The 26,757-nt window shown below is 52.2% G+C and overlaps 1 protein-coding gene across 1 annotated transcript in view; it reads left to right on the forward strand.

Annotated features, from left to right (window-relative positions):
• Positions 1–2,743: 2,743 nt before the first annotated feature.
• The window catches only part of PKP1 (plakophilin 1), a 47,217-nt gene continuing 23,203 nt past the window's right edge, over positions 2,744–26,757 (forward strand). Inside the window, exons 1-2 of the mRNA XM_040636440.1 lie at positions 2,744–2,945; positions 13,194–13,300. Coding sequence (XP_040492374.1) covers positions 2,744–2,945; positions 13,194–13,300 — 309 coding nt within the window. The remainder of the gene's footprint in view (positions 2,946–13,193; positions 13,301–26,757) is intronic.

Consider the following 26,757-nt stretch of genomic DNA (forward strand, 5'->3'; position numbering starts at 1 on the left):
CTGTGTCTGGCCCTGTCTCTGCTACTTACCAACTTGGTGGCCCCACCAAGCCTCAATTTCCTCACCTGAAAAAGACAGAAGATGGCCCTGATACTGAGACCCTTCCATGTAGGATCACTGTAAGGATTCAGATGGGATGGTCTAGGCAAAGGGCTCAGAACCACGCCTGGTTTATAGGCTTGCTGCTTGTAGGAACACAGCAAATGTTGGCTATTGCTATCAATATATCAAAATAATGTCAACGTCAAAATAATAGAGAAGTATCTAGAAAAAACTGAACTTTATATCTGGAAACAATTTTAAAGGTGATCAGTTTCAACTTCCAGGGAATTAGTATGGCCTTTCATAACAATATAGGCTGTGCCAATCACCTCCTTCAGGGCCCTTCCACATGCCAGAGGTAGCAAAATTATCATTATTTAAAGACATAATTAACATTTATTATAGCTAGCATATTAGGTTTTAGATAGGCCAAATGTGTGATACAATGGAGTTGTATTTTATGTGCTGCCGTGTATACTTTATAGTACATTGGGGCCCTTATATAATCCATGAGCACTGTACTTTAATGCCCATTTTATAGGACTGTTATAAGGGAGGTCAGATAGTGTGGAGGGAAGAGCAGTGGCTCAGAAGTCACCAGGCCTGATTAGAATGAAGGCTTTGCCACATATTAACTGGGTGACCGTGGGCAAGCTACCCCTTCGCTTCATCATTCAGAGGCTGGGTTGGATGATGTCCAAGGAGGATCCATCTAGCCCTGATAGCCTATGGCTGGAAGCAGAATCTTAAAATTTTAAGCAGCGATAGAAGTGTATGGATGTTGAACCTTTGTATCTATGACATATTGTTGGTCACATCTCCGATTTATTTGATGCTAAGTTCTTACGAACACAACTCTCAATTATAAAACTATTTCTATTGGAAACTATGGTCTGCTTTACAATATTCTGCTCTGCACGTGGCTACCCCATGCATTATGGGGAAAAGGAGGGGCTCCCTGCATGTAACACCCACTTCTCAGGAAATGAGCAAGTGACCTTCATGAGATCCCTGAGATGGTCACTCAAGTTTTGCAATCCTTTGTCCTATAATTCCCAACAAGTATAGACTCTGATGGCTCCTTCCTCTGTAGACTAGAAGGGCCGACTAAAAACGAAGTATGAGAGCTATGAGCGGCAAATACAAAGGACAGCTAAAGGGACAGCTGTGAGAGTGTATCGCCGCTGGAGGACTCCCCAAAACTAAGGAGCTGAGGGACTGCACTGCTACACTGTTCAGAAATGGTGTTCAGAAGACACATCAAGAAATGCATGAATTCTGGGGCGCCTGGGTGGCACAGCGGTTAAGCGTCTGCCTTCAGCTCAGGGCGTAATCCCGGCGTTCTGGGATCGGGCCCCACATCAGGCTCCTCTGCTATGAGCCTGCTTCTTCCTCTCCCACTCCCCCTGCTTGTGTTCCCTCTCTCGCTGGCTGTCTCTATCTCTGTCGAATAAATAAATAAAATCTTTAAAAAAAAAAAGAAATGCATGAATTCTGTGACCATCTTTTGCTTAAGGAGGACAGGTAGGGTGTGGTGTCTTTTAGAAAGAGTTCCATCAACATAGATTTAAAAATTCTCAGCCCCTGGTGTGAGCTACCTTCGTGCCTGGGACCACGCTCCATGGACGTCACTATACATGTGTCCCCAGGGATTTGTGTGTCTAGGAGCATGCATGGAGAAGTCCCAGAATAGTAAGTCCGTAGTGGGGTAGTTTTATGGGGCAGGCAGCCTTCCAGGTTTCCAGGAAGGATCTGAGTAGGATACAAGTTAGATTTAATTTCCCTTAAGTTGGCTAGCTTTCATTCATTCATCCATTCAAAAAAAAAAATTTTTTTTTTATTGAGCCCCTAATATATGCCAGCACCATTTTACAGGCTAAGTCTGGAGTTTCAGAGAAGATCCACTGTTGACACGGCTTTTTCCTCTGGCGTGCCCACACATGACAGGTGTACTATTTTGTGGTTTTGTATCTCAACTTTGGTCCTTGGGACTTCATGACCCCACCCCAGTCCCTTCAGGACTTAGAGTAGAGCGGTCGTCCCCATAGGATTGAGCACTCCCTTTGGACAGGGGCCGTGGCTCAGCCTGCGGCCTGGGAGCCCCCACCCACAGGGCTGGTCTCTGCCATGACCTCAGGACAGACGAAGGTGGATTGCGGGCCCTCCCGGGGGCCTGGTCAAGAAAGAATCCTTTTTCCTCGAGAGAAGTCTCCCTGGGTTCCTGAGTTGAGCACATACTTTCTCCGTGAGCGAGCAGGGACAGGACAGAGGGGCGTCTCCCTGGGGCCTCACCTCCTGCACGTCACGGGGGAGGGAAGAGAGAGGAAGGAGCGGATGGCAGGGAGACGCCGAGGTCCCACACTCGGGACTCGCAGCCCTGCCCCCCCAAGAGCGCTCGCTCCCGCAGCGGCAGCGCCCTGCAGCTCGCACCCGCGGCGGCGCGCGGCCAGTGCAGTGGGTGGTGCAGGGCAGGGGTGGTATATCCAGTCTGACCGAGGGCGGGCCTCGCCAGTGCCAGCAGAGGAACCAGCCGGGCCGGAGGCGCCACGAGCCGCCGCCGGGAGCCTCACAGGGACCACGCACTCTATGGCCCTCGGGAGCCGCTGAGCACAGCAGAGCCGCAGCCGCCCGCCCGCCGCACCCCGCCGCCCCTCACCGCCCCTCTCGGCTCTCGCAGGCCCGGCCCGCGCCCCCCGCCGCCATGAACCACTCGCCGCTCAAGACCGCCTTGGCGTACGAATGCTTCCCGGACCAGGACAACTCAACGCTGGCTTTGCCGTCGGACCAAAAGATGAAGACCGGCACGTCGGGCCGCCAGCGCGTGCAGGAACAGGTGATGATGACCGTCAAGCGGCAGAAGTCCAAGTCGTCCCAGTCGTCCACCCTGAGCCACTCCAACCGAGGTAAAGGTTCGGCGCCCGCGCGACCCGTGCGCTGCGGCCCAGCGCCCCTCCGCGGCGCGGCGGGGACCGAAGGGGGCGCGCCTCCCGGGGGTGCGGGGAGGCGAGGGAGCGCGTAGTCCGCGCGGCCAGTCCGACGCGGTGCGGCGGCGGCGGCGGGCGACCGGCTGGGGCGAGCCCCAGGCTGGGGGCGCGAAGCGGGGCTCGCGCGGCGGGTGGGGGACACGGCCCGGGGCGTCTCTCCAGCGCGCGGAGGCTGAGAATGGCCCGCGGGCCCGGAAACCCGGCCCAGCGCCCGCGAGGCTTTCTTCCCCAAACTGCTCCGGGAACTGCCCCCGCCTCTCTGTCTGCCCCGGCTCCCCAGGGCTCTCCAGGGCTCCCCAAGGGTGTGGGCTCCCCTCACTCCCCTCCCGGTCCTTCGGGCTTCGCGGTCCGCGGCGCCAACGGCAGGTAGCCAGGTAGCCGGCACCCAGGCGGGCAGGTTCCGCGTCCTGGTGGGGCCAGTGCGTGCCCGCCGGGCCGGGCGAGGGGGTCACCGTGACCCGAGGAGGGGCTCAGGAGAGGCGCTGTGGGACGGGCAGGTGCCGCGGGGAACGGGGACCAGCCCTTGGAACGCCGCAGCGCGCTAGCGGGAGCCTCACACCTGGAAGAGGCAAGCTGGTTGGAAGGTCACCCGAGGACCAGTGCGCTCCCTGAGGCTCCCCGAGGCCCGGGAAGGGCGGCTGTTGATGCCCTCTTGGCTCAGCGGCTAATACAGAAGCTTTCCCACCGGATCCTCCCTACCTCACCTGGCTTAAGCAGGAAGGAACAAGCGTCAGGAGGAGGGTAGGAAGTGAGGCTGGTGAGGCTGGAAATCCCAGGAAGCCCCTAGGGCTGAGCCTGACGGTGCGCCCTTGTCCAGTGTAGGTGCTCACCCTGACCAGCCACCAAGGTCCCCCCGCCCACCCCTGGTGCTGAGGTACCCCAAGCAGGGAGGCTTGGAGAAAGGGATAGGACCCCTGAAACTCAAGGAGGAAGGTACAATTTCTGACAGGGAGAATTTTTAGACCACATACGTTAATACAAAGGATTCCCAGTAAGAATTACATGCAAATTTGCAAACCTTCTGTTTGTGTATGTGTTTAGTTAAGTTTGGTAAATGCTAATAGATTCTGCAGACTGCAAACCAGTACAGGCCAACCAAGGCTTATTCATGGAGTCAGGCCTCTAAGACAGAGTGAGGGGAGGAGGGGTAGCAAAGAGGAAGGAGGCAAAGGAGACAGACCCCTGCCCATCTCCCAACACACACACACACACACACACACACACACACACACACACACCAGCTCACATTTCCTACTCCGGCTTGGTCTCTCTCCCTCTCTCTCTCATTCCTGAGTGGCCCCTGTGTAGAGCTGAGGGAGAGAAAATGGCTGGCCGAGGACTTCCCTGCACCCAAAACCTAAAGGTCTTTGCTGCTGTGTGTGCCTTTGCCCTGGCCTGGACTCCACTTCTTCTCCTGCTAGACTTCCACTCAAGGTCATACAGACTCCAGAGCATTTACCTCCTCTTTTATTTAGTGCTTTGGTAGCTGCTTACCAGCCTTTTTTGGAAGTAGGTTTGGGATAATTAAAAAAAAAAAAAAAGTGTCCCCATTTCTGGCCACAGCCCAGTCACAGCTCAAGACAACCTACTCTCTTCTCGGCACAAGACTTAGCTGTCCCTCTCCCACTCCCACGCCATCCCTGGCCTGAGCTCCAGGCTCACAGCTCCAGAAAAATCTCAAAAATCCCGAGTGCCCCCAAACACCCCTTCTCCTTCCCACCTATGGGGATGCGGGCGAGTGTCTGTCATCATGCAGTGCTCTGTTTCTGACCTTGCCCTTGGTGGGTAACATCTATCCGATGGGATCTCCTTCTCTCCATCCCAAGGTCCTCTGGGGGACTTAAGCAGGTGAGGGTTGACTTCTGGCTACTGCATACCTCTCCAGAAACAGGCCTCTCCAAGGACTGACCCTGTAGGTGTGTCCCCTCTGCCCTCAGCTCTGGCGAGGCTCCCACAGGGGCAGTTTCCCCAGAGGCATCCTAGGTGGAAGAGGCGGTTGGGTCACTTGGAGCTGGTGTTTCTGGTTTATCTGGCTTTGTTTTCATCAGATTTCCCCCTTCTCTTCATCAGAACCGCCCAAGCATTCTCTGTTTGCTCAGTGGCCATTCCTACTAACTTTGCTCTTTCTTTTTGTCTTGGTTTATATCCCATGCACCTGCTCTGGTTGCTGGGAAGGGCGAGTTGGCAGTTGTGGAAGGACCATACCCTGGGTCATTGCCTTAACCCCCCTGGACACACTGGAATTCTCCTTCAAGAGAGAAGAGTCGAATTCTCTAGGGTGTTTGGTTCTCTTGGGGCTCCTGAATCCCACCAGGGCTCCTTGGGTTAAGAACATCCACCCCAGAGAAGGCCAGCCACAGCTTACAGGTTGCCTGGCAGGTAGCTACCACTCCTTGTACCCCGTGAAGGACAGTCAGGAATCTGCCACTGGTGGTCCCAACAATAGAACCGGCTTTTCTCCAGAGTCCACCCGAAGAGGGTTCTCTTCTGTCTTGTCCATAAGAGGGAATTGAGCCACCAAGGGCTGGGAGAGGAGCCCCATGGAAGGAGCCTTACACTAAATACCTATTTCCGCCAGCCCTCCCCAAAAGACTGCAGATGTGAAAGATGCCTTGCCCTGGTCAGGACGTCCCCGGGGAGGGAGGAGGGCGCTCTGGGGTCCGGAGACCCTGCAGAAGGAGGCTGCTCGGAACCCACCTGCCCACCTGGGTCTTTTTCTGAACTGGCCGCGAAGTATTGCTCTCCTGTGCTTCCAGAATGTCCTTGTGTGTGTGCGGCAGGGTGTCTGCTCAGACTGTGTGGGAAGCAGGAGGAAGCCCAGGCGATGGGGCTGCTCAGCCTAAGATCTTTGCTGGGGAAACTTGACCTGCCTGAGGTGGGAAAGTCCCTGCAGGTGCTCGTCGTGAGCCGCTCTGTTGGGGGGTCAAAGGCTAGTGCATCAGCTCGGCAGCCCAAAAGAAATGCTTTTCCACATTCAGGTTCTTTAGACCTTCACCTGGAACCTCGTCCTAAAGCTTAAACTGAATCCTATTTGGTCCAACTTCAGCAAACCCCCCCCCCGCCACCCCCCCGCCACTGCGGCTCTGTGAATACACATCCCACACAAAGTCTAATGACACCACCTTGCTTTTTCGTATCACTCCTCGTTCCAGAGAAATCCCAACACTAACAGCGTCATTGTCCTTGTTTATCTCACTACCTGCTTAGACATCTGTGATTTTTTACTTTCAACCTTCTCCTTTCTTCTCAGAACTACCATTTCCTATCTAACATGGCCAAACCTGGATTTCACACTGGTCGGAGATAGGGTTGGGGCCACCTTGGGCTAGGGAAGGTGCCTGTCCCCTACTTCGTCATCCTGCATCTGTCCCTCGCAAGGCAGTGACTACTTGAGGCCGTCCTAGGGGGCAGGCTTGTGCTGGCTTGGTGGCCGTGGCATGCACAGGTGAAGGTCCCCGTCTCAGGACCCCACCTTTGTTGGCCTTTCTGTATTTATGTTTGGCTGTGTCTCAGCATAACCCTCAGTCTGTGTGAGGTTCTGCTCATTCCGCCCTCTTGGAAGTTGTCCATTTCTGACCACAGACCACGAACAGACATCACTTCTGGGGTGGTTTTCTCGGGACCGAAGCTGGCATAGGGGAGAGTAAAGGGTGTCTGAGCTTTAACTTGTTCCGGCAACGAAACATCCTAATTAAACTTCAAATGAACCAATTCCTGTTTCTTTACAATGTATCTCGGCTTGAAGCTGAGGTTTTACCAGAATTTCCGTTTGCCTGTTACAACACATACAAAAATGCCAAGTATTCCAGAATGTTTCACAGCAAATGCTATTTCCCTGGACCCCGTTCCTTTGCTAAGCTCATTGGCAGAGGTTTAAAAAAAGAAAAAGAAAACAAACAAATGTTTCTCCCTATACACCAAATTGTAAATATCAATAAGCCATCCGTTCCAGGTCTAGAAATCTGGAAACTACTTCTGCCATGGGGTATGAGTCCGAGAAGGTGTGCGATGTTCGGACAAAATAAGATGGAAGAATGTTAGATATCCTCATGTGAAGCTCTTCGTAGGCACGCACTGCACACGCGCACACACGTATACACGTGTACCCACACCCATGCACATACACGCATGTAGGCATGCATGGACACACACCCCACCTTGCAGTCTGCACTAGGGCAGGAGTCCAGCCTGTGTCAGGAGACCTGAGTTCTACCTGGATTGATTGCTGGCTGATGTGGGATCTTGGGCAAGTCACTGCCTCTCTCTGGGTCTCTGCAGCTGTACGAGATCGGATTAGATCATCTCCAAAGTGTGCTGTGATGGTACCCATCTTTGGAAATAGATCACATCACTACTTCTGCAGACCATTCTCCCAAACGGTCTGTAGCTGTCCTACAAAGAGACTCTTCCCCTCCATGAGTATCCCTTACGGTTTCCCTCTTGTGAACATCCTAACATACCAGAAGCCATCCACTCCGCTGCTCGCAAACCTGACTGCACATTGAAATCATCTGGGAATTTTTAAAAATGCAAATGCCTGTGTCCCACCCCCCAGAGATTCTTATTTAGTGAGTATGGGGGACGGTGCAGGCTTCAGGACCCTTAAAGTCTCCTAGGCAGTTCTGATGTGCAACTAAGTTAAGGAATCATTGTTCTGGTCCCCATCTTTCACTCACACCTAGACCCGGCCTAAGGATCACCCCCATGAGATGCGTGCACGCACACACACACAAACACATACACACACATGCACACACACATGAAGACAAATAGATATCTAATGTGGTAATTGCTGATGACAATGTTTTAGTCTGGATCTCCAGCCAAGTGGCTGGGTCGTGTTTTGACCTTTGGCCACACGAATCCGCCACCCTGCCCCCGTGCCAACCCTATTCCCACAAGATGCTCCCACCCTCTGCCCAGGCCTTGGGTTTAGTGGGGTCCAGAAACAGACAATCAGAAAGAGAAGCGGGGCTGCGGCAGAGCTGGGCTTGAACGCGGCCCCGCAGAGTTGGGATTGGGAGGAGCGAACACTGGCTGTAGCAGAATCTCTGCTCCGTACATGTGCCCAGGAGAAATGCAAGAACCACGCCAAAGTGCCTGGTGAGGTTGTGCTGAACTCCTTGCCCTCCTCAGGCATGGAAGCTTCCAGATAGGGATGTCCACAGTGCTCCCAGCTGGCCTGGGCAGACGGAAATGGGAGGACATCTGGCCATTTCCCTCCCTAGGGCACCTTAACGTTCCCACGGGCACCACTCCTGCCCAGTCTTGAACATCTCAGAGGGACATCATACCAGAAGTGTCTTCAGCAGTTCTTCCTAGTGCCTCATTTAAGTTCTCCTTGCTATGGGCTTAGCCTTACTGAGCACCATGGGTGGAAGAGATTTCAGGGGGGTGACATACTGGTATTCTCAGGGCCGAAAGATAATGAGCTTCCTTTCCCAAGTGTTTCGTGCTGAGGAGCAGATGGGCTTTACTTCCGGGTAGAAGCCAGAAGAGATAGGGCTTTATGGGACACAGAACAAGCAACAGACACACATCCAGGGCGGCATGACCTGTGACAAGCCCTCCTGACTAGCAAGGGAGAGGGCTCTGGGGGAAGGAGGCAGTGGAGGAGATGGGTTCCAGATGACCTCTGTCCTTGCGGTCAGCCTGTTGGTCAGGCAGGCGGAAGTCATGAGTGCCTTGTCCAGGTAGACGCTGGACCTGGGGTCAGGAGTAGGGGGCAAGCAGAAGATCCCTTGCTTCAGGGAAATCCTAGCCTCCTTGCTTTCTGGGGAAAGGGCCCATAAGTACATGTGTGTGTGAACACACACACACCCACACACACACACATCGTGTACAGAGGGCACACTCCAAGGAACACACCCACCAGCATGGAGTGAGTAGAGCAGCTGGCCAGAAAGCTGACATGGTTACGCTAGAGGGTTTGGAGTGCCCAGAGCTGGGTGGGGTCACCTCTAGAAGAAGCTGATTTTTGTGCAAGGTTTTGAATGCTGAGAGAGGGTTTGGCTGAGAAGAAGAGAAAGAATGTTTCAGGTGCGGTGGGTGTGACCGATTTGAAAGCTTGGAAGGTAGAAGAGGATGAGTCATTCCGGCAAAGGTTGGCCCGTCCCCATTGAAGAGAGAAGTCCATGTATCCTAACAAAGAAGCTGCCTCCCTTTTCAAAGCTTTGGTAGGCGAGAAAGCTTGCGCTGCCCCTATGACACAAGAGAGAATCAGATCAATGTCTCAGGCAGCAAAGGGAAGCAGCATCCGGGGACGCCGATGATCTGAGCGGTGGATTTTTTGAGATGGCTTTACACCCTGAAACACTGACACGGGTGAGACAAGCTGTGTGGACAGAGCAGCTGGAATTGATTGTACACTGGAGAAAGCAGTACGTTTTCTGAGACGTTTGCTCTTTGACCTCAACGTTCTCTGGGTGGGCAGATGCCTCCTGGGGACAATGCACAAGTTGGGCTGGCAGCCAGCTCCGCTGAGAAGCCGCCACCCTTTGCTTCTGGCATGTGCTCCCTTCTGGAGGAAACATTGGGAATGCAGGTGCTCAACTACAAGAGTGGTTGGGATCACCTCCCCTTATCACGCCTGACACCAAGAATCCTCCTCAAGGAGGTGGCTGTGCCTGCTCTCAAGATGCTCTCAGATGCTGTCTCCCTAGATTACCCCACCTACCAGGGACATCTTTGGGTGGGAGGAGGGCCTGGTCGAGTAGCCTTCAAGGACCCTGGTCCCATGCTGCAATTTGGGGGATGTGGAGCCTCCAGGCACCAGGCACTGAAGCACCTCCACCATGAGGGGTGAACTGGTTGACAAAAAGGACCCACTCAGTCCAGGTTTGGCCCAGCCACAGCCAGAGCCATGCCCTGTGCCCAAGATCCCAGGGAAAGAGGAGACATGATGCTTGCTTCAGTGAGTGCCCAAAGTACATGGTGGTGGACGGTCATGAGATGGGGAACCAACTGCACCTGACTGTGCCCCTGTTCTGAGGAGACAGTCAGCCAGGGGTGATCGGACCAAGTGGAGTTAATCAGGAAAGACTCCCTAGAAATGGGTTGTGAAGAAGTCAGGGGACTAGATGGAGAAAGGAAAGCTGTCAGAGCTATTACCATCACTCTCATTGAGAACCTCCATGTTCTTGCTGTTGAACCTGACTTTCCAAAGGTAATGTGAACCAGCCAGACACCCTGGGGTCAGGAAAGGAGAGCAGCATTCTTATTAATAGAGCTCCCCTCCTACCTGCACATCTTTGGTCATCGGGTACAATGCAAAGTGTGACCTCAAGCAGGTAACTTCTCTGGACTCCTCTACCTCAGAACCATGGCCCCAAGTGCAGCTACCTTTCTGCCAGAGAAGCAGTGCTGGCTGGTGTGATGGCAGCCTCATTCTCACAAGGAAGCCAAGCAAAGCATCTCAAGGTGGGAGTCAGGTGATCTCACCCCCATTTGCAGATGGATCTTAGGAAGTACCTTCAGGAGCCATCTGGAAGGGCCTGGAGGACTTGGCCTCACCAGAAATGAGTGTTATGGCCCACACCTGTCATCACTAAAGTTACCACTGGGGCACAGGGACTGGCTTTTAGAAGGATAGGGCATTCCAAAGGTCTTATTCACCCCTGCCTCCACGGCAGAGAACTCACCTCCCACATGGAGAGGGAGGCAGGCAGGTGCAGGGCATGGACGGAGGAGATGCTTCATCTGATGACCGAGGGAGTGAGTAATGTCACTGCTGACAAGATTCCCTTTTGAGAAGAAGTGGAGGACCCATGGGAGCCTGCCCTCCACTGAGCCTCCTGGGGATGCCTCCCCTAGTCAAAGGCCTCCCTGGGGCTCCATAGAACTCTTTGTCTGTCACCACCCCAGATTTTCCATCTAAAAGCAGCTGGCTGACCCACACCTGCCCCTGGGTGAGACATCGCTGCTCACGGGGCAACAACCAAGTGAACTCTAGCCTGTCAAACCCTGAAAGGGATGATAGAAGTAGGCTGGACGGAGGGCAGTCAGACGAGACCTGGCTGTCAGCTGCCTCAGGGCCTGACCATGCATGCCTAGGGTCCTGGCTGCAGCCCTTTCCCTGGTGTGAGCTGGTTCTGGGTGTCTGAGCCCATGAGATTGCTTCCAGACTCCTCCTGACAAAGGCAGCCTTTCTGGGGACGGGGGGGGGGGCAGCCTGAGAAAGGAAGAGGAACCAGCTGCCTGCACTCAGTACGGGAGCTCGGATTAAGTCAGAGGCTCAGGGAGAGTCCCCTCAGGAGTCAGTCCTGGGCCCGCAGGACAGCTCTGGGAGGACCCCGAGGCAGGCAGCGCAGGGGGTGGTAGTATAGCCTTTGATGTCTCCCCATCTTCCTTGCAAGCTGCTCTGAATGCCATGGGGCATGCATGGGTTACTATAATCACATGGCCATGGAACGCTGGAGCTATGTGGCCTTTGGGGAGTATAGGGGTTAACCCCTTCTTTTTACAGAAGAAGCAGCTGAGGCCCAGAAAGAACAAGTGACTTGTTCAAATATCAGATCCATGACCAATGTCAACAACTCTAGGCTCCCAGGGCAAGTTATCTCTGCCACATCCGATAACCCTAACGGCCTGTTGATCCTCCATGATGGCGAGGGAGGGGATGGGAATCGGGGCAGTGCCCCCTCCTATGTGCAATGGGGTTGCCCTCTGGCTGGCTTTGGAAAGAGGAAATGGTACCGGGCAGAGACACCTGGCCCATTCCGAAGCTGCTCCCCTGCTATTCCTTTCCTCAGCTCAAACACTTCAGTCCCCACCCCACCCCCACTACCCTACAAAGTCTTGGGAATCGGAGTGGCTGTGATGTGGCAGATGGGAAGGAGCTAATTTGGCCAGGTAAGATCACTGTCAAACCCTTCCCCCTAGATAGGGTTTCTGATGCTGGAGTCTGACCATCACTTCAGAGAAAAGAGGCCATCCCCCTTAGGATGCTCTCACGGGATCCCACTTTCCTTTTTTCCCCAGAGGGCTCATCACATAAAAAGAGTGTGGGGCAAGCCTTGCTCTGGACATCCAGACCATAGAGCCCTGGCTTCCCCCTCCTGCAGATCCCAGTGTAAGGAATGGGACAGCAGGCAGGATGTGACTCAGGGTCCAGACAGCAGGGCAGGATATGTTTAGAGGTAGGAGAGATTGCCCTGGGCACGGCTGGACAGAAGAGGCTTCCCCAAAAGGATGAGATCCCGAGCTTGGCCTTGAAAGACAGGTGAGATGTGAACGTTGTGGCAGAGAAGGGAAGGCAGACTCAGCAAGGGGCTTGATGTGAGCAAAGTCATGGCCATGGCCCGGTCAGCCGTGTTTCAAGGACAGTGAGGCAGCCAACAGACCACCTCTTGCAGAGTTGGGACTGTCCTTTAGGTCCCACCTGCCACCTGGTGAAGGGGAGAAAAGAAGGCAGCCCCACCAGGAACCCAAAACCCAGTTTGGATTTCTGTGATTCAAAGCCGTTTTGCCGCTAATAACCCTAATGACACTCTGTCCTCTTGCGGAGCCTGTCATTTGTGGGTCTCCAAGCACTCTGAAAACATTAATTAATCCTCACTGGGGCCTTTGAGGTTGGCGGCCACCCCCCCCCCTTCACCATCCGGAGCACCTAGGAGACGAAGGAAGGGACAAAAGATTGCGTCGTCACTAGCGGGGGCCAGACTGAGGTTTGAAACCAGAGTCTTGCCCGGAATTGGACTCTCAGCAGCCCTCACTGCTCTGTGGGTCTGACCTCAGGGTTCTGGACCTGGAATGCTGACATCTTGCCAGTCCTCCCCCAGTGGGGAGCTTATCCTTCTGGAATGTGGAGTCGTGATTCCCTGGAACGGAATGGCGGTGCTCCGTGACCCTCCAGGCCAACTCCTGGCTTGTAGGTGTCAACGGACCCCAAACAGCAGGGAGACATTTGGTCAGCCCTGGGAGGGCTCGGCCGAGATTTGCAGAGCTGTCCCTGCAGCAGTCGGTCTGGGCCCTTCCTCGGCGCTGGCTGTGGAGGAGCTAGAGTAGAGAGACAGAGATGGCAACGGATGATGGATTTCCTAGCCTCCTCCTTCAAGAGCTCAGACCTGGTCTCTTCCATGGGGCATGGTGGACCCGGATGCCGTGGGGAGGAGAGGCGAGTGAAGAGCGTGGCCATCCCTGTCCTAATCCCCTGCCTTTGTCCTCAAGGTTCCATGTATGATGGCTTGGCCGACAATTACAACAACTATGGGACCACCAGCCGGAGCAGCTACTATTCCAAGTTCCAGGCGGGGAATGGCTCGTGGGGATATCCGGTAAGGAACTGCTTCCGTTCAGAAAGACCCAGAATATTGGTGGGGATGGTTTAGGGTTTATGGTGGAGCAAACCTGCAGTGGTTGCTGAGAAGAGTGATGCTGGGTGGGAAGGGGCTGAGGTGAGGCCCTGACCAGGTCCATTTGCTTGGCCATTATTTCATGGATGGCCATTAGTGCAGTCTCCTGTTTGGGCTGATTGGATATTTATGATTGTCTCAAATGAGAACGTTTTAGAAAAAGCATAAAGAAACCCTCATGTGTTTTAAGTCCATTTTTTTTAAATGTCTGATATGATCATGGATTTGAGAGGAGTTTGAATTCTTGAGTTCCATTTGTGGATTAACTTAGATGTTTCGAGGAAAATCCTGAAGAGACCTCTCTGCTCAGTATGGGCTGATGACCATGGAGGGTGCTCTGGAAAGTCCCCTGGGGCTGGGAAAGCTTGTCCCCTGCAGTAACTCTTGGATAAGAGGGTACATGCTGGAGTGGAGTGTTGAGTATATAAGTTGGACAGGGGCTCCTGACTGGCTTAGTCGGTAGAGCATGTGACTCTTGATCTCAGGGTTGTGAGTTTGAGCCCCATGTTGGGCTTGGAGAAACTATAAGTGTCTATAAGTTGGACAAACCTGGGTCCAAATTCTAGCTCTGCTACTCACTGAGCACGTGACTCTGGGCAAGATACATCTACCTCTGGGCCTCAGTCTCCTCACATACAAAATCGATATAACAAAGTCTACCTCTTGGGGTTATTGTCAGGATTAAATGAAATCATGTGCATGAAAAAAAACCACTTATGATCATCAGTCTTAAGGTGTTTTTTTTTTTAATTAATGTAGGTAGAGATATTCTAGATCCTTTAATCCTGGCCCTGTCACTGTCTTTCTGTGTGATTTCAAACCACCATGCCCATCCATCCATTACTGAACAAATATTTATGTAGCTCTACCCCGGCACCAAGGTCCGTGGTAAATGCTCTGGTTCGACCATACAAACCAGGGTAGGAGTTTTTCTCTACTCAGAAATCAGGGGTGTTGAGCTAAATGACATCCAGGTTTTCTCCCTGTCTCCAAATTCTGTGACTTTCATTTATTTTTGCTAATTCCAACATTAGCCTGTATGGCTCTCGGGAATTCTTTTGCAAGACATTATGCAGACGGAGCGAAAGGCTGCTTTTCCATGGGAATCTGGGGCCCTGTATTCTTGGGGCTCCGGGTTTCAGTGGCATTAGCTTTGAGTCCGCGTTGTTTACAGATGTCACCCCTGAGTTTTGGGGTCCCAGGCAAGGGAGAGCGTGGGTGGTTTAGGAGTCCGATGTTCTTTTTGTTGTCAGTTCGATCCTTCCTCCCTAAGTTCTTGTTGGGGCTAATCGGGGAGTATTTGTCTTTCTTGCACACTACAGGTTAGGGACCAAAGGGAAGAATTAACTGGGTTTCCTGCAAATTTATTCCCCTCCCATTTGCCTGATTTTTGATGTCAGTCGATACCCTCAGTGCAACATACAGACAGTGGACTGAGCCCTCAAGCTGACAAATCAGGCACAGATGTGGATGAAGTTTTTTGACATCAAGAGTGATGACCAGGCAAAATCCGACTTAGAGAAAATGACTTAGTAATGCAGTAATAAAGGCTTATATGGGACCCCGGGAAGGCAGATCCCTGGACTGGACCAGCTGTCAGATGAATAATCATGCTGACTGTGTGGCTGTTACATGTCTTCATATATATATATATTGTTACAAATCAGAGCCTAGAAATCTTAGTTAAGTTCTGGTCTGGGTTCTACCACTCCATGGCTCTGTGACTTTAAATAAACCTCTTAACTTCTCTGGGTATCAGTCTTCTCATCTGTAAAATGGGCATGAGGATATCTGTGTGCGTGCTTCACCCACAGGTTGATGTTACGTTAACAGTGAAGTGTTATCAGTTGGGCAGTGTGGGGTCATTACACGTGGAAATTTGTAACCAAGAGCTGCAAAGGAACTCTTTCAGAGGTCTTTCTTTAAAAAAAATCTGCACATGGCCCATGTTGGGCATTTCTTCTGGTTAATCAACTCAGTCTTCAGTAATCTCAGCAGCTCTTGATGCTCCCAAATTGCCCCCACCCCTCCCTGTGCCTGTTTTCTGACAATCCATGAAAATTCCTTCCCTTTCCCGCGCCCGAAGGCCCAACCCTCCTTGCTCCTTCTTCGCTGGCGGGACTTCAGACATGACTCATGTCAGGGTAGCTGCTGAGGCACGTCCTGTCTCCTCTCAGCTCAGGAGGGGCTATGGGAACGGTGAAGAACTGAGCACACATGAGGATTTGGCAGAGGGAGGGGGCGAGGTAGGGAGGAAATGGGAATAATTGATATTGGAGCCAGGCATATAATCAGCCAACCACGGGGCAAAACCAAACAGGGCCAGGACTTAGGGAGAAGGAGAGAGGGACAAAAGGTAATAGAGCTCGGTGACAGTGAGATAATCTATGCCTATGGGATTTTCCCATGGCTGGTTCAACTGGCACAGGACCATTTCCTCTCCTCCCTTCTGGTGAAACCAATATGGCGGCAGAAGGCAGGGAGTGAGGGGAGCAGGATGTGGTTCGTCAGCACAAGCCTCATCAGCGGGTTTCAGCAGTTGCTGAAAGCTGCTGAAGGACCGTTTCCTGCAGAGACTTCACGTTCACTCCGTCAGCCAACTTGTTTTGAGCAACTCCAGGGCAGGGCACGGAGTGAGGCGCACTGCAGACACCCAGACGGGGAGATTCTGTCTTTGCCCTCAGTGAACTTGCAGTCGAGTTGGGGGAAGCATGGAGGTCAAAGGACAAGTCAAATGCAGGCATTAGTTGCTCTCCTGGACTACTGCACCAGTTCTGCCGTTGCTCAAAACATTTCCAGACCCTCTAAAAAGATTTTTTTAAAACACAGCTCTCAGTGTCATTTTAGGAGCCACATAATTTAAGAAAACCAGCCTCGTTTCTTTACTGTCGTGACCTGTGCTTGACCAAAAACAATATTAGCCACTTTGAGCCCCTCACTCCTCAGATTTGGCTCCAGTTCCAAATATCAAATGAACTTCAAATAACAAAGATCTGTCACCATGAAGTATATATGTTATTTAAGTATGCAAAGGATCTGTAGGCAATTCCAAAAAGAAAACTCTTTTTTTTAAAAGATTTTATTTGTTTATTTGACAGAGAGAGAGACAGTGAGAGAGAACATAAGCAGGGGGAGTGGAAGAAGCAGGCTCCCAGCAGAGGAGCCTGATGCGGGGCTCGATCCCAGAACGCCGGGATCACGCCCTGAGCTGAATGCAGATGCCCAACGACTGAGCCACCCAGGCGCCCCCCCAAAAGAAAATTCTAAAAATCTTTAAAAAGCCGTAGTGTTACCTTACCATTTGACTTTATATTCTGTATCAGCAATAGTCTTCTAATTTAAATAGATATATAACTGTACCATTCATAATCTATGATCACTTATACCACAAATTAAGAAAATCAAACAGAGAGAGTCTTATCATAAAATAAAACTTAAAACAGAGTTAGTCTGGCACACAAAAAGCATCAAGGGGCTTAAGGAAAAGGGGAGATTGATCGAAAGAAAGCCATTGGCCCAGTCAACTCTGCTGGCCGCTCCAACCTCCTTCAGAGACAAGGCAGGAGCCACAGGGTGGCACAGACCTCAGAGAGAGGGAGGAACTGTGGGAGGTGGGGCAAAGGATGGGGCAGTTTTTAGCCGCACTGCTCAATTTCTTGAATAAACAGACTCTGCTATTCCGCTCCAGTTCTCAGAACCAGATTAGTGAGATATTAGGGCCCCAGTGAGGCTGACACTTTACAGCTGGGAATATCCAGGTCCTGAGAAGATAAATTACTCAGCAAGGGTCACACAGCTGATGAATAAGACAGTCGACTAGACCCCTGGCCTCCTAACTCCTAGTCTAATGGAGTCTTGCTCTCATTACTCCAGACTTTCCATGGTCCTTTTATGTGGGGTTTTTGTTTTGATTTCGTTTTTCGTTTTGCATCTCAGTATTTTAACACTACAGCCGTGTTTTAGGACCTGCAAGAGACCTACGAGTTTGGATCCCTTAATTTCCTCCTGTCCCCCAACCAAGCCTAGTCTTTCCTTGAGGAGTCAGCCTCACTCAAAAGAAGCAGGAGAGCAGCCATTTTTTTCATCCTAAGTTCAAGCTGGATGCACTCAGCTCTAAGGGTTAATGGGGGTTAGGGTAGGGGTGCCACATAAAATGCAGTAAAATACAATACTTGGGACATATTTACACTAAAATGTTATTTGTTGTTTATCCGAAATTCAGATCTGGTATTTTTATTTGCCAAATCTGAGTACCCTAGGTCAGGGTACCTTCCCACACATTCCCAGTAATAAAAACAGAATTCCCGGGGCGCCTGGGTGGCACAGCGGTTAAGCGTCTGCCTTCGGCTCAGGGCGTGATCCCGGCGTTATGGGATCGAGCCCCACATCAGGCTCCTCTGCTGTGAGCCTGCTTCTTCCTCTCCCACTCCCCCTGCTTGTGTTCCCTCCTCGCTGGCTGTCTCTATCTCTGTCGTATAAATAAATAAAATCTTAAAAAAAAAAAAAAAAAACAGAATTCCCTTAAGTGCTCCTCTCCCAGGTCAGGGATGTGAGCAGAACTACTTCAGGACATAGCCACTTCTGGTGAGAAAGTGGAAGCTTGTTTGACTTCTGTTAGGGGACCTTGTAATGGGTCCCTTGAATACCTTCCTCTGGGTCAGCTGAGATCAAGATGGAGGGAGTAGAGAGCTCGAGGAGCTAGAAGGCACAGCCCTTCCATTCCAAAGCTAGAAGTGGGCTCCCTCCACAGGGCTTTGTCCTAAGTAAAGCTGAGGCAAGTGGACAATTTTGATATCCAGGGAATGTTTCCTACTTACGAATCGCAAAGCTCTTCTTGAGCATGGTCTTCTGGGAGTCACATCAAGTGAAATGTTCTTTGGTTATGAACTGAACTAGACCCTCCTGCCCAGGAGCTGATTTCCAGGAGAGAGAAGCCACGTGGGCATCGTCAGCCAGGAGGTCTGGGCTAGGGTGCACCTGGGGTGCCGCCATATTGAATCACTCAACCGTGCTCAGTAAAATCCAGCCCCATGCTCCTGGGGGTGAGAATCCCCAGGAGTATAACCAGGGAAAAGTCTGCATTTGTCCTGCTTATTGACCCTGTTTCTCTACTTTAGTCCGGGATTCGCCAGCAAATCTTTCTCCCAAACCCTTCTTAGCTGAACTTGCCTACCTGACATGTCAGTATTTGAAGATCCACCCATGACAGAGTATTGTGGACAACGTGCTAGGGACCGTCACCCTGAGAAGAAGTGATCCTGCCCAGTCCAGACCTGAAGCCACCCAGCTGGCCCACTTTTACAAATGAGAGGGCTGAGGTTTCACGGAGCTTCCGTAAGGGATGGGAAACCCAAGCACAGTGTTCTGCAGTTAGCCATGTGGTTGGAGTGTCCGCAAAGGCCCTGGGCCAGGTACTACAGAGGAGCTGCCAGAAAGAAACATGACAGGATCCTTGTCCTTGAAGCAGAGAAAGACACCATCTTTACCAATCCACAGTTAACAGTCTGTTCCCCAAAAACAACCTGGTGTAGAGGAATAAGCCTTGTACTTTGGCCAGGAAACTTTGGATTCAAATCCTGGCTTTGCCCCTTAACTGGCTACGTGACCTGGGCAAGTTCTTAACCTGACTGAGACTCAGCTTGCCCATCTCTAAAATGGGTGGGAATTCCTATTCCAAAAGGCAGTTAAGGGGTTGTGGCTCTGGCATATCAGATCCAGAGCGGGAGGCCTGGATTCTAGTCTCAGCTGGGCTGCGACAAGCTGAGGGGTCTGGGGTGGTCTTCACCTCTCCAGACCTTGGCTTTCCCATCCAGGGAGCAAGGCAGTTGGATTAGATCCGAGACAAGGACCCATTCAGCTCCAGCTTCTCGGGGCCTGTGTGACTTGAGAGCTGAGTCTGAGTAGCTACAGAGCTCCGTAGCCAAAGCCTAGTGGAGGCCTCCCTGGGAGCAGGGGCAGGGGCGGGTCCTCCCACTAAGACCTCCACTTCAGGCCTCCGGAGGGATACTGGCTTCTGCACTTCCTCCCTGCTTTCATCTGAGCATCTCCAAGCACCAGGAAAACAGCAGTTAATTAACCCTTGCAACAGGATGGAAAGGTGGTAGGACCTCATTTACTTTGGCTTTACAGAGAGGGAATAGACACGGCAAATGACTCCAGCTCGTAACCACCCTGACTTAAAACTCAGGCTCCACCTCCTCCCCTGCTCCCATTTCTCAGCTCTGAATGTCACTTCGGCGACCTGGGTTCCTTTGGCAGTGCCTACCGGGCCTCTGTTCTTGAGAAGTCCAGGGGAAGGGAAGAGAGAGTGGACACAAGCTTCTTTTCCCAGGCAGGCATAGCTCCTGCTCCAAGAGGGAGTGATTGATGTGTTTGCCAACTCAGTGTCCTTGCTGCCAGCCCGTGACTCACTCCCACTCAGCCCTGGGAGATAGGAGGGTCCCACAAGGGCCCCAGGCTCTCACCCAACAAGAAGAGACAATGATCCGACTTGCTGTGGGACAGAATGTGCCCGAGAGAATAAGGCGAGGGAGCGAGAGCTGGCAGGGCTGGCTCCCAGGGGCACCCCTCCCTGTGGAAAGCCGTAGCTTGGCTCGTGGTGTGTTTTCACAGACACCTTGCTGAGGCTAGAGACACTCCTATGGAAGAAGCCTGTGGCCAACACCTGTATCTGGGTGTCCCTTAGGGAAGGGCCCTGCTTCATAAGCCGTAGTCCACCAGGCTCTGCTTTCCACGTGAAAAGTTCCCATGCCTTCAAGTTGGAGCCGAAAGGGAGGTCTTCCTTTAGTGCTTGATTTCCCTGAACGGCTGACTTCAGCCTCTCACGGAGGCCGGAGACCCCTCCTCCTGGCTGAGGTTCGGGTGAGCCAGGGAGGACTCTTCAGAGGCCAGAGATAAGGCGGAGGATAGGAAGATGCACTGGCCTGGCCGTGGACTTCTCAGAACATCACTGCCCTGGGGACCATTGCTGAGACTCCCCTCCCGGCCGGGTCTGATCTTCAGCAGACTCGACAGTGGCTCAGACCATCTCTTTGCAGCTCTGATAGCCCAGATTCTGTGGCCTTCCCTGGGGGAGAGGAATCGGGGAATGCCTCCCACATCCACACCATGGTCTTGCAAAGGGATGGGAACATGGTTCCCGCAAGTCCATGCCAGTGGCATCCGAGGGTGGAGAAAGCCAGGCCAGGCTCCTGGAAGAGCTGAATTTGGAACGGAGTGTGAAAGGGGAGGAGGGCTGCCCTTCGCAGAGAGGATGTGGGCAGAGGAGAAACGCTCCTAGGCCTGGGGCTCGGTCTGACAGCCGCGCCTGGGCCCTCTTTCCTGGCCCATCACCCCCAGGGAGGGCAGCTGTTTGCATGTTGCCAGTTCCAGAGGTCTCATAAGCCTCCCTGGCCTCCTGCCACCGGTTCCTGGGGGCGCGGGACCCGTGATGTCCTCTGAGCTGAGTGAGCCTGCTGCCCACCCCTTCCTTCTGCCCCTGAGGAGCACCAGACCCAGGAGAAGGCAGTGAGGACCCTCGCGGGGGACAGGAGGCCAGACAATTTGACCAGAATGTTCAGGGACAGAGGTCAGAGTCAGGGACTCAGTGGGGCAGCGACAGAGCTGGTGGCAGCATCGGGCTGTGCCGCCCTGGACACAGCCAGCAGCCGGCCCTTCTCAGACGGTGCGCCAGAAGGAATTCCGCTCCGCTCAGGGGAGACAGCAGCGCCTGTTTGACATCTTCCTTCAGCTTAATCTCTCAGCAAGTCCCCGCAAAGTCTTGCTCTCAGTTTGCAGAGAGCTTGGAGGTCAGGGCCAGGCTGGGCAGACTAAGGCCGGGTGGGTGTTGTGAGGCGCCGACCCTCTGGCCGCGTGAAATGGAGCTCTGCCTGCTTCCGAGAAGGCAGATGCACGAGTGGGTCACTATTCTCACCTTCCTTCTCACACACATATTCAGAGTAGAGCCTCTGAGACTTGAGAGGGAAGATTGGAAGCATCAAGGAAAATTTCTTTTGCTCCGGAAAACAATTAGTGGAGCTCTGTCTGGGGCCCGGTGTTTTGTGTGTTTGGTTGGTTGGTTGATCGGTTTGGGGTTTTTTTTTTTCTGGTCCTGACAAGAGCTGATCTACCCAACCAACAAGTCTTTAAAGTCCTAACACTATAGTTAAAACCAACTACAGGAGGAAACAACAGCGTCAGAGAGGGTATCATTCAAAGCTAACCAAACCTCCGCAGGCCTCTGCTCTCTTGGCTGTGAGTGGCAGGGTGGGAGGCCTGCTTCCCCAGCTCCAGCCCCAGTCCCCAGAAGGAGCAGGAGGTCTGGGCAGGGGCCCCCCCCCAGGTTCTGGGGTGAGCAGGCAGGTGGCAGCTCGCCAGGCCACCACAGCCCACCACCTTCGTCTGCCTGTCACAGGGGAAGAACTCCAATCTCCAGCCTCCCTGTCAGTTAATAATCCCTCGAACTGGCGCAGCATTTTGAAGTTACCCAAAGGGCTCATGTTTCTATTTCTCCGCTTGATTCCTCAGTCTTCGTGAGATCGGTAGGTGCTCCTCGCCTTCTGATGTTCTGTGCAGGGAAATCAAGCTGCAGAAAAGTGCAGGGACTTGCCCGGTACCTCACAGGCAGACTTGGCAGAACTGAGTCCAGAGCCCAGTGGGCTGGAGTGAGTCAGGATCTCCTCTCCTGCCAGGTGGGCTGCAAATGCCCCAACACCAGGAAACAGGGGGACGTGAAGGAGGGCCACGAAAACCCAGCCCCGGGTAGATCTCCTGATGCCTCTTTTCTGGTTTGAGAGTTTTCCTTTTGTCACAGAGCTCAGCGGGACAAATGCAGGAGCATTTCCCAAGTGGGTGGAAGAGCCATCCCCACCCTTCGCTAGGGTGAGGCTCCGCATTCTCCCCCGGGGCCCTGGCAAGTCTCTACGGAGGCCTTCCTGCCCCAGGAGAGCACACTCAGCTGAAAAATAAAAATCAGGTGGGGGGTGGGGAGGGGAGGGGTGGAGACACAGCTGGGAAGAGAAGCGGCTCTGGGGCTTTAGACCCCCCAGCCCTCCCCTCCTACTCCCCTGCAGGGTGCTCAAGGGTGTGGCCTGAAGGGGATGAAGGTGGGGTGTGTGGGGTTTGTGGGATTTGTTCAGAAGCACTGAGCTAGGTTGGGAAGGAGGCTGTCTGTGACTTCAGTGGGGACTGAATCATAGATCACCAAAGTCAGAAGAAGCCTTACAGGGCACTCCGTAGCTGGGGAAACAGGACCAGAAAGGTGAGGTGACCGCCCAAGGCTGCATAGCCGGACAAGGAAGAACCAGAACTGGGACCCCGATCTCCCAACTCCTCACCCCCGATCTCCCTGACCCCTTGCCCAGAGCACCCTGTCGCGCCGTTGCCCTGGGCACCCTTGCCACTGTGGGCAACAGTGTTTCCCAAACCTGGGTCACTTGTAGTCTGCTGTCACAATTTTTATAACATCATCGACCAACAATGGTTTATTTCTAATGTACTTACTTCTAAATTTCAAAGGAAATTTTGACAGGAAAATTTATATCACGAACTCAAAAGTGAAAAAATAAAACAGTATTCTTTGCCATAGAGGAAGGCTAGCTGTAACTTATAACCAATAATAATAAATAGAATAAAACAAATCATTATTTAATTCCTGCTAGATAAAGCGCTTTTTTTTTCTTTCTGCTCAGAAAGGGAGGCTGGCAAGTATTTAAGAAACATACGGGCACCAACCTAGACTTTCTCCTTGTGGTGATCAAATGGGAAAAGGAAGAGCTTTCCATGTTCTCCAGCGTGGGTTATTATGGTGCCTTCAGTGTTCTGATGTCACTTTCCAATCCCCAGTGCTGCCTGTCCCACCCTTGGGGAGATTCTGGATCACACATTCACCATGCAGGATAATTTTCCTAAAGCTGGTTCAGTGGGTCACATAGAGCTGAGAGCCAAGGAGAAAAACGACAGAGTGCAGCCCCCTCCCCAAGGTGACCCGCCACATGCCTGACTGAATAGTTTGGGCTTTTTTTTTTTTTAATGGAGCATTCAAAGATGATATATTTTTTTAACCTTTCAACCCCCTTCACCCATTTCTCCACCCCCCCAACCTTCCCACTTCTGATAGCCACCAGTCTGTTCTCTATATCTGTAAGTTTGGTTTTTGTGTATTTGTTCTTAGGTTTTGGGGTTTGAGGAGACGGGTTTTAGATTCTACAGATAAGAGGGGTCATATGATAATAGTCTTTCTCTGGCTGACTTATTTCACTTAACATAATACCCTCAAGGGGCGCCTGGGTGGCTCAGTCGTTAAGCGTCTGCCTTTGGCTCAGGGCGTGATCCCAGGGTCCTGGGATCGAGCCCCACATCCAGCTCCCTGCTCCACTGGGAGCCTGCTTCTTCCTCTCCCACTCCTCCTGCTTGTTTTCCCTCTCTCGCTGGCTGTCTCTCTGTCAAATAAATAAACAAAATCTTTAAAACAAACAAACAAACAAACAAACAAACAAAAAACATAATACCCTCAAGGTCCATCCATGGTGTTGGGAATGACAAGATTTCACTCTTTTAATGGCTTCATAATATTCCATCGTATGTATATATACACAATTTCTTTATCCATTCATCCATCGATGGACACGTAGGTCATTCCCATGTCTTGGCCATTGTAAGGAACGCTTCAGCAAACGCGGGAATGCACGTATCTTTTCAAGTTAAGTGTTTTCATTTTCTTCAATAAATGCCCCAGAGTAGAATTGCTGGATCACACAGCAGTTCTATTTTTAAGTACTTAAGGAAACTCCATCCTGTTTTCCACTGTGGCTACACCAGTTTGCATTCCCACCAAAAGGGCACAAGGGTGTCCTCTCTGCATCCTTGCCAACATCTGTTGTTTCTTGTCTTTCTAGCCATTCTAACAGGTGCGGAGGTGATATCTCGTTGTGGTTTTAATTTGTATTCTAACAACTCATGATGTTAAGCACCTTTTCGTGCACCTGTTGGTCATTTGCATGTTTTCTTTGGAAAAATCTATTCAGATCTGCCCATTTTTAAATCAGATTTTTGTTTGCTTGTTTTTCGTATTGATCTGTATGATTGCATGCCCTGATCAGATACATGATTTGCAAATATATTCTCCCATTCAGTAGGTTGCCTTTTCATTTTGTCATTGGTTTCCTTTGCTGTGCAGAAGGGCTTAGTATGATGTAATCCCACTTATTTATTTTTGCTTTTGTTTCTTTTGCTTTGGTGTCAGCATCAAAAACGATCACCAAGATCTCTGTCAAGGAGCTTACGATGTTTTCTTCTAGGAGTTTTATGGTTTTAGGTAAAGATTGTGTTTCTTTTTTTTTATTTTTTAAGATTTTATTTACTTGAGAAAGAGAGAGAGAGTGTGTGTGTGAGCACAAGCAGGGAGAGGGGCAGAGGGCGAGAATCCCCGGCAGACTCTGTGCTGAGCGTGGAGCCTGACATGGGGCTTGATCCCAGGACCCTGAGATCATGATCTGAGCTGAAATCAGGAGTTGGACATTTAACCGACTGAGCCATCCAGGGACCCCCAAGATGATGTTTCTGACTGAGTGCCTACAGTTCTCTGAACTAACCGATAGCCTGCTGAGTGCTGAGCTCTGTGGGATTGCTCCCTGGGGCCAAACTGGAGAGGGTCTACAGGAAATCCTGGGCCTCTTCCACATCTGCCTGCAGCCCTAATCGGCTCTTGGAGGCCCCACGGTGCTGGGAGCAGAGTGGGGGTGCTGTGGAAGAAAGCCTGAGAGATTTGGGGAGCTCAGGGCCAGCCAGTGGCCCAGCCCTCCCTTCTCCTCCGTCGTGACTGCTACCGAGGCTTGAAGCAGGGTGGCCTAACTCCCTGAGCATGAAGAAGCTCAGCGAGACTTGGCTAATTCCAGGAACCCCAGGCCCAGCCTCAGTCACGGGTCTTGACATGCCCCCTGCTCTCCCGGCCCCATCTGTGTGTGCTCTGTGGTGCATCTGGAGCAAGGCGTGGCTGAAAGGGTACCAGTCACTTTTGTGCACCTTCACGCTTGTGGTCCTGGCCAAGACAGACCAGTTGTCATGACCACAAGTTCTCCTTGCCCACTGGTGTCCCTTGGAACAGAGGATCTTCCAGCCCAGGCCTTTGGGCAGTAAGGTTGCGTCACAGAGCTGAGGAACTACGCTCTTCCTAAATGTCTCTGAGGATGTCCCACAATAGGCCAAAAGGAGGGGGCAGATACCTTCTATGTCTGTAGCCCCTGGGCAAGGAGCTTCCCAGGAGTCAGGGCCAGCAACTAGCCAGAGATGCAGGTGGCTGTCCTGCAGAGCGCCCCCTAGTGGCAGGGACTCTTGGCCGCTTAGTCTTCATTCATGTCACCAGACTCAGAGTGGCTAGAGGACAAACACCCGGAGGGAGGTTGGAGACCTGAGTCCTGGGTCACAGTCTGCCACATCTTAGCTGAGTGGCCTTAGCCAAGCCTCGAGTTCGATGCGCTTAATAATTGCTCACAGAGAGCACGAGGCTGCGGCCATCTGCCCTGACACTTCGCCGGCAAGGCAGGAGACAGGAGTGCTGTCCCACAGGAGTCTCCAACACGGTGATGAATGGGAAGCTCTTTGCAAACTGTAAAGCGCCATGCCTGCTAAGGTGTTCTGACAATATGTTCAGGAACTTCCAAAGACCTTCCCTACCATGGTCCACCACCAGCAAAGCAATGTGTGTCCCGTGTAGACAGGTGTGCATATGGGAGTGTGTGTGCACACGGGCATACAGGCTCATCATCCAGAGCGGAGATCCATCACCCAAGCCCTGGGGGATCCCCTCGCCTCCTTTCATGGGAAATTCTTGGCTTTCTCACCAGTGGGAGTAGTTTCCTTCCACTAGTGGTGTCTCCAGGGAGCTCTGTTTGGGGCCAAGGAAGCATCTGCCCCTGAGGATGTTCCCACCTTATGGCCTTGGCCCTCTTCTTCTTGTGTCTGGAAGCACCTTCTGGCCTCATGTGTGGGGGTGGTTAAGGGGGCCACTGAGCTTCCCTTAGACATCCCAGCATGGGGTGGGGGGTGCCAGGCTTAGTGGGATCTTCCCGACCCTCGACTATGCTCTTCTAGGAACTGGTGTATTCTCTGAGATTCCAGGAGTTACTTCATGTTGAAATCTTATAAGGCTCCTCCCCGGGGTGAACAGTTACTGGGATGATGGGGTCAGCCTCTGGGTTCAAAAGGCAGAAGCTGTGACACAGAACAGGGGGCTCTTGGAGGGCAGGATAGTCATGCCTCAGACTTGTCTGAGCATGAGCCCATGAAACAGAGGTGGCAGAGTTTCCAGGGTCCTTTTCAAGGGGCCTGTTCTCAGGAGTGGTAAACACCTACTAGGGATTTCCTTTCCCAAATGTAACAGAGATGTGTACACATGAAACTTT

The sequence above is a fragment of the Ursus maritimus genome, unplaced genomic scaffold, assembly GCF_017311325.1.
Source record: "Ursus maritimus isolate PB19 unplaced genomic scaffold, ASM1731132v1 scaffold_2, whole genome shotgun sequence".
Lineage (NCBI taxonomy): Eukaryota > Metazoa > Chordata > Mammalia > Carnivora > Ursidae > Ursus > Ursus maritimus.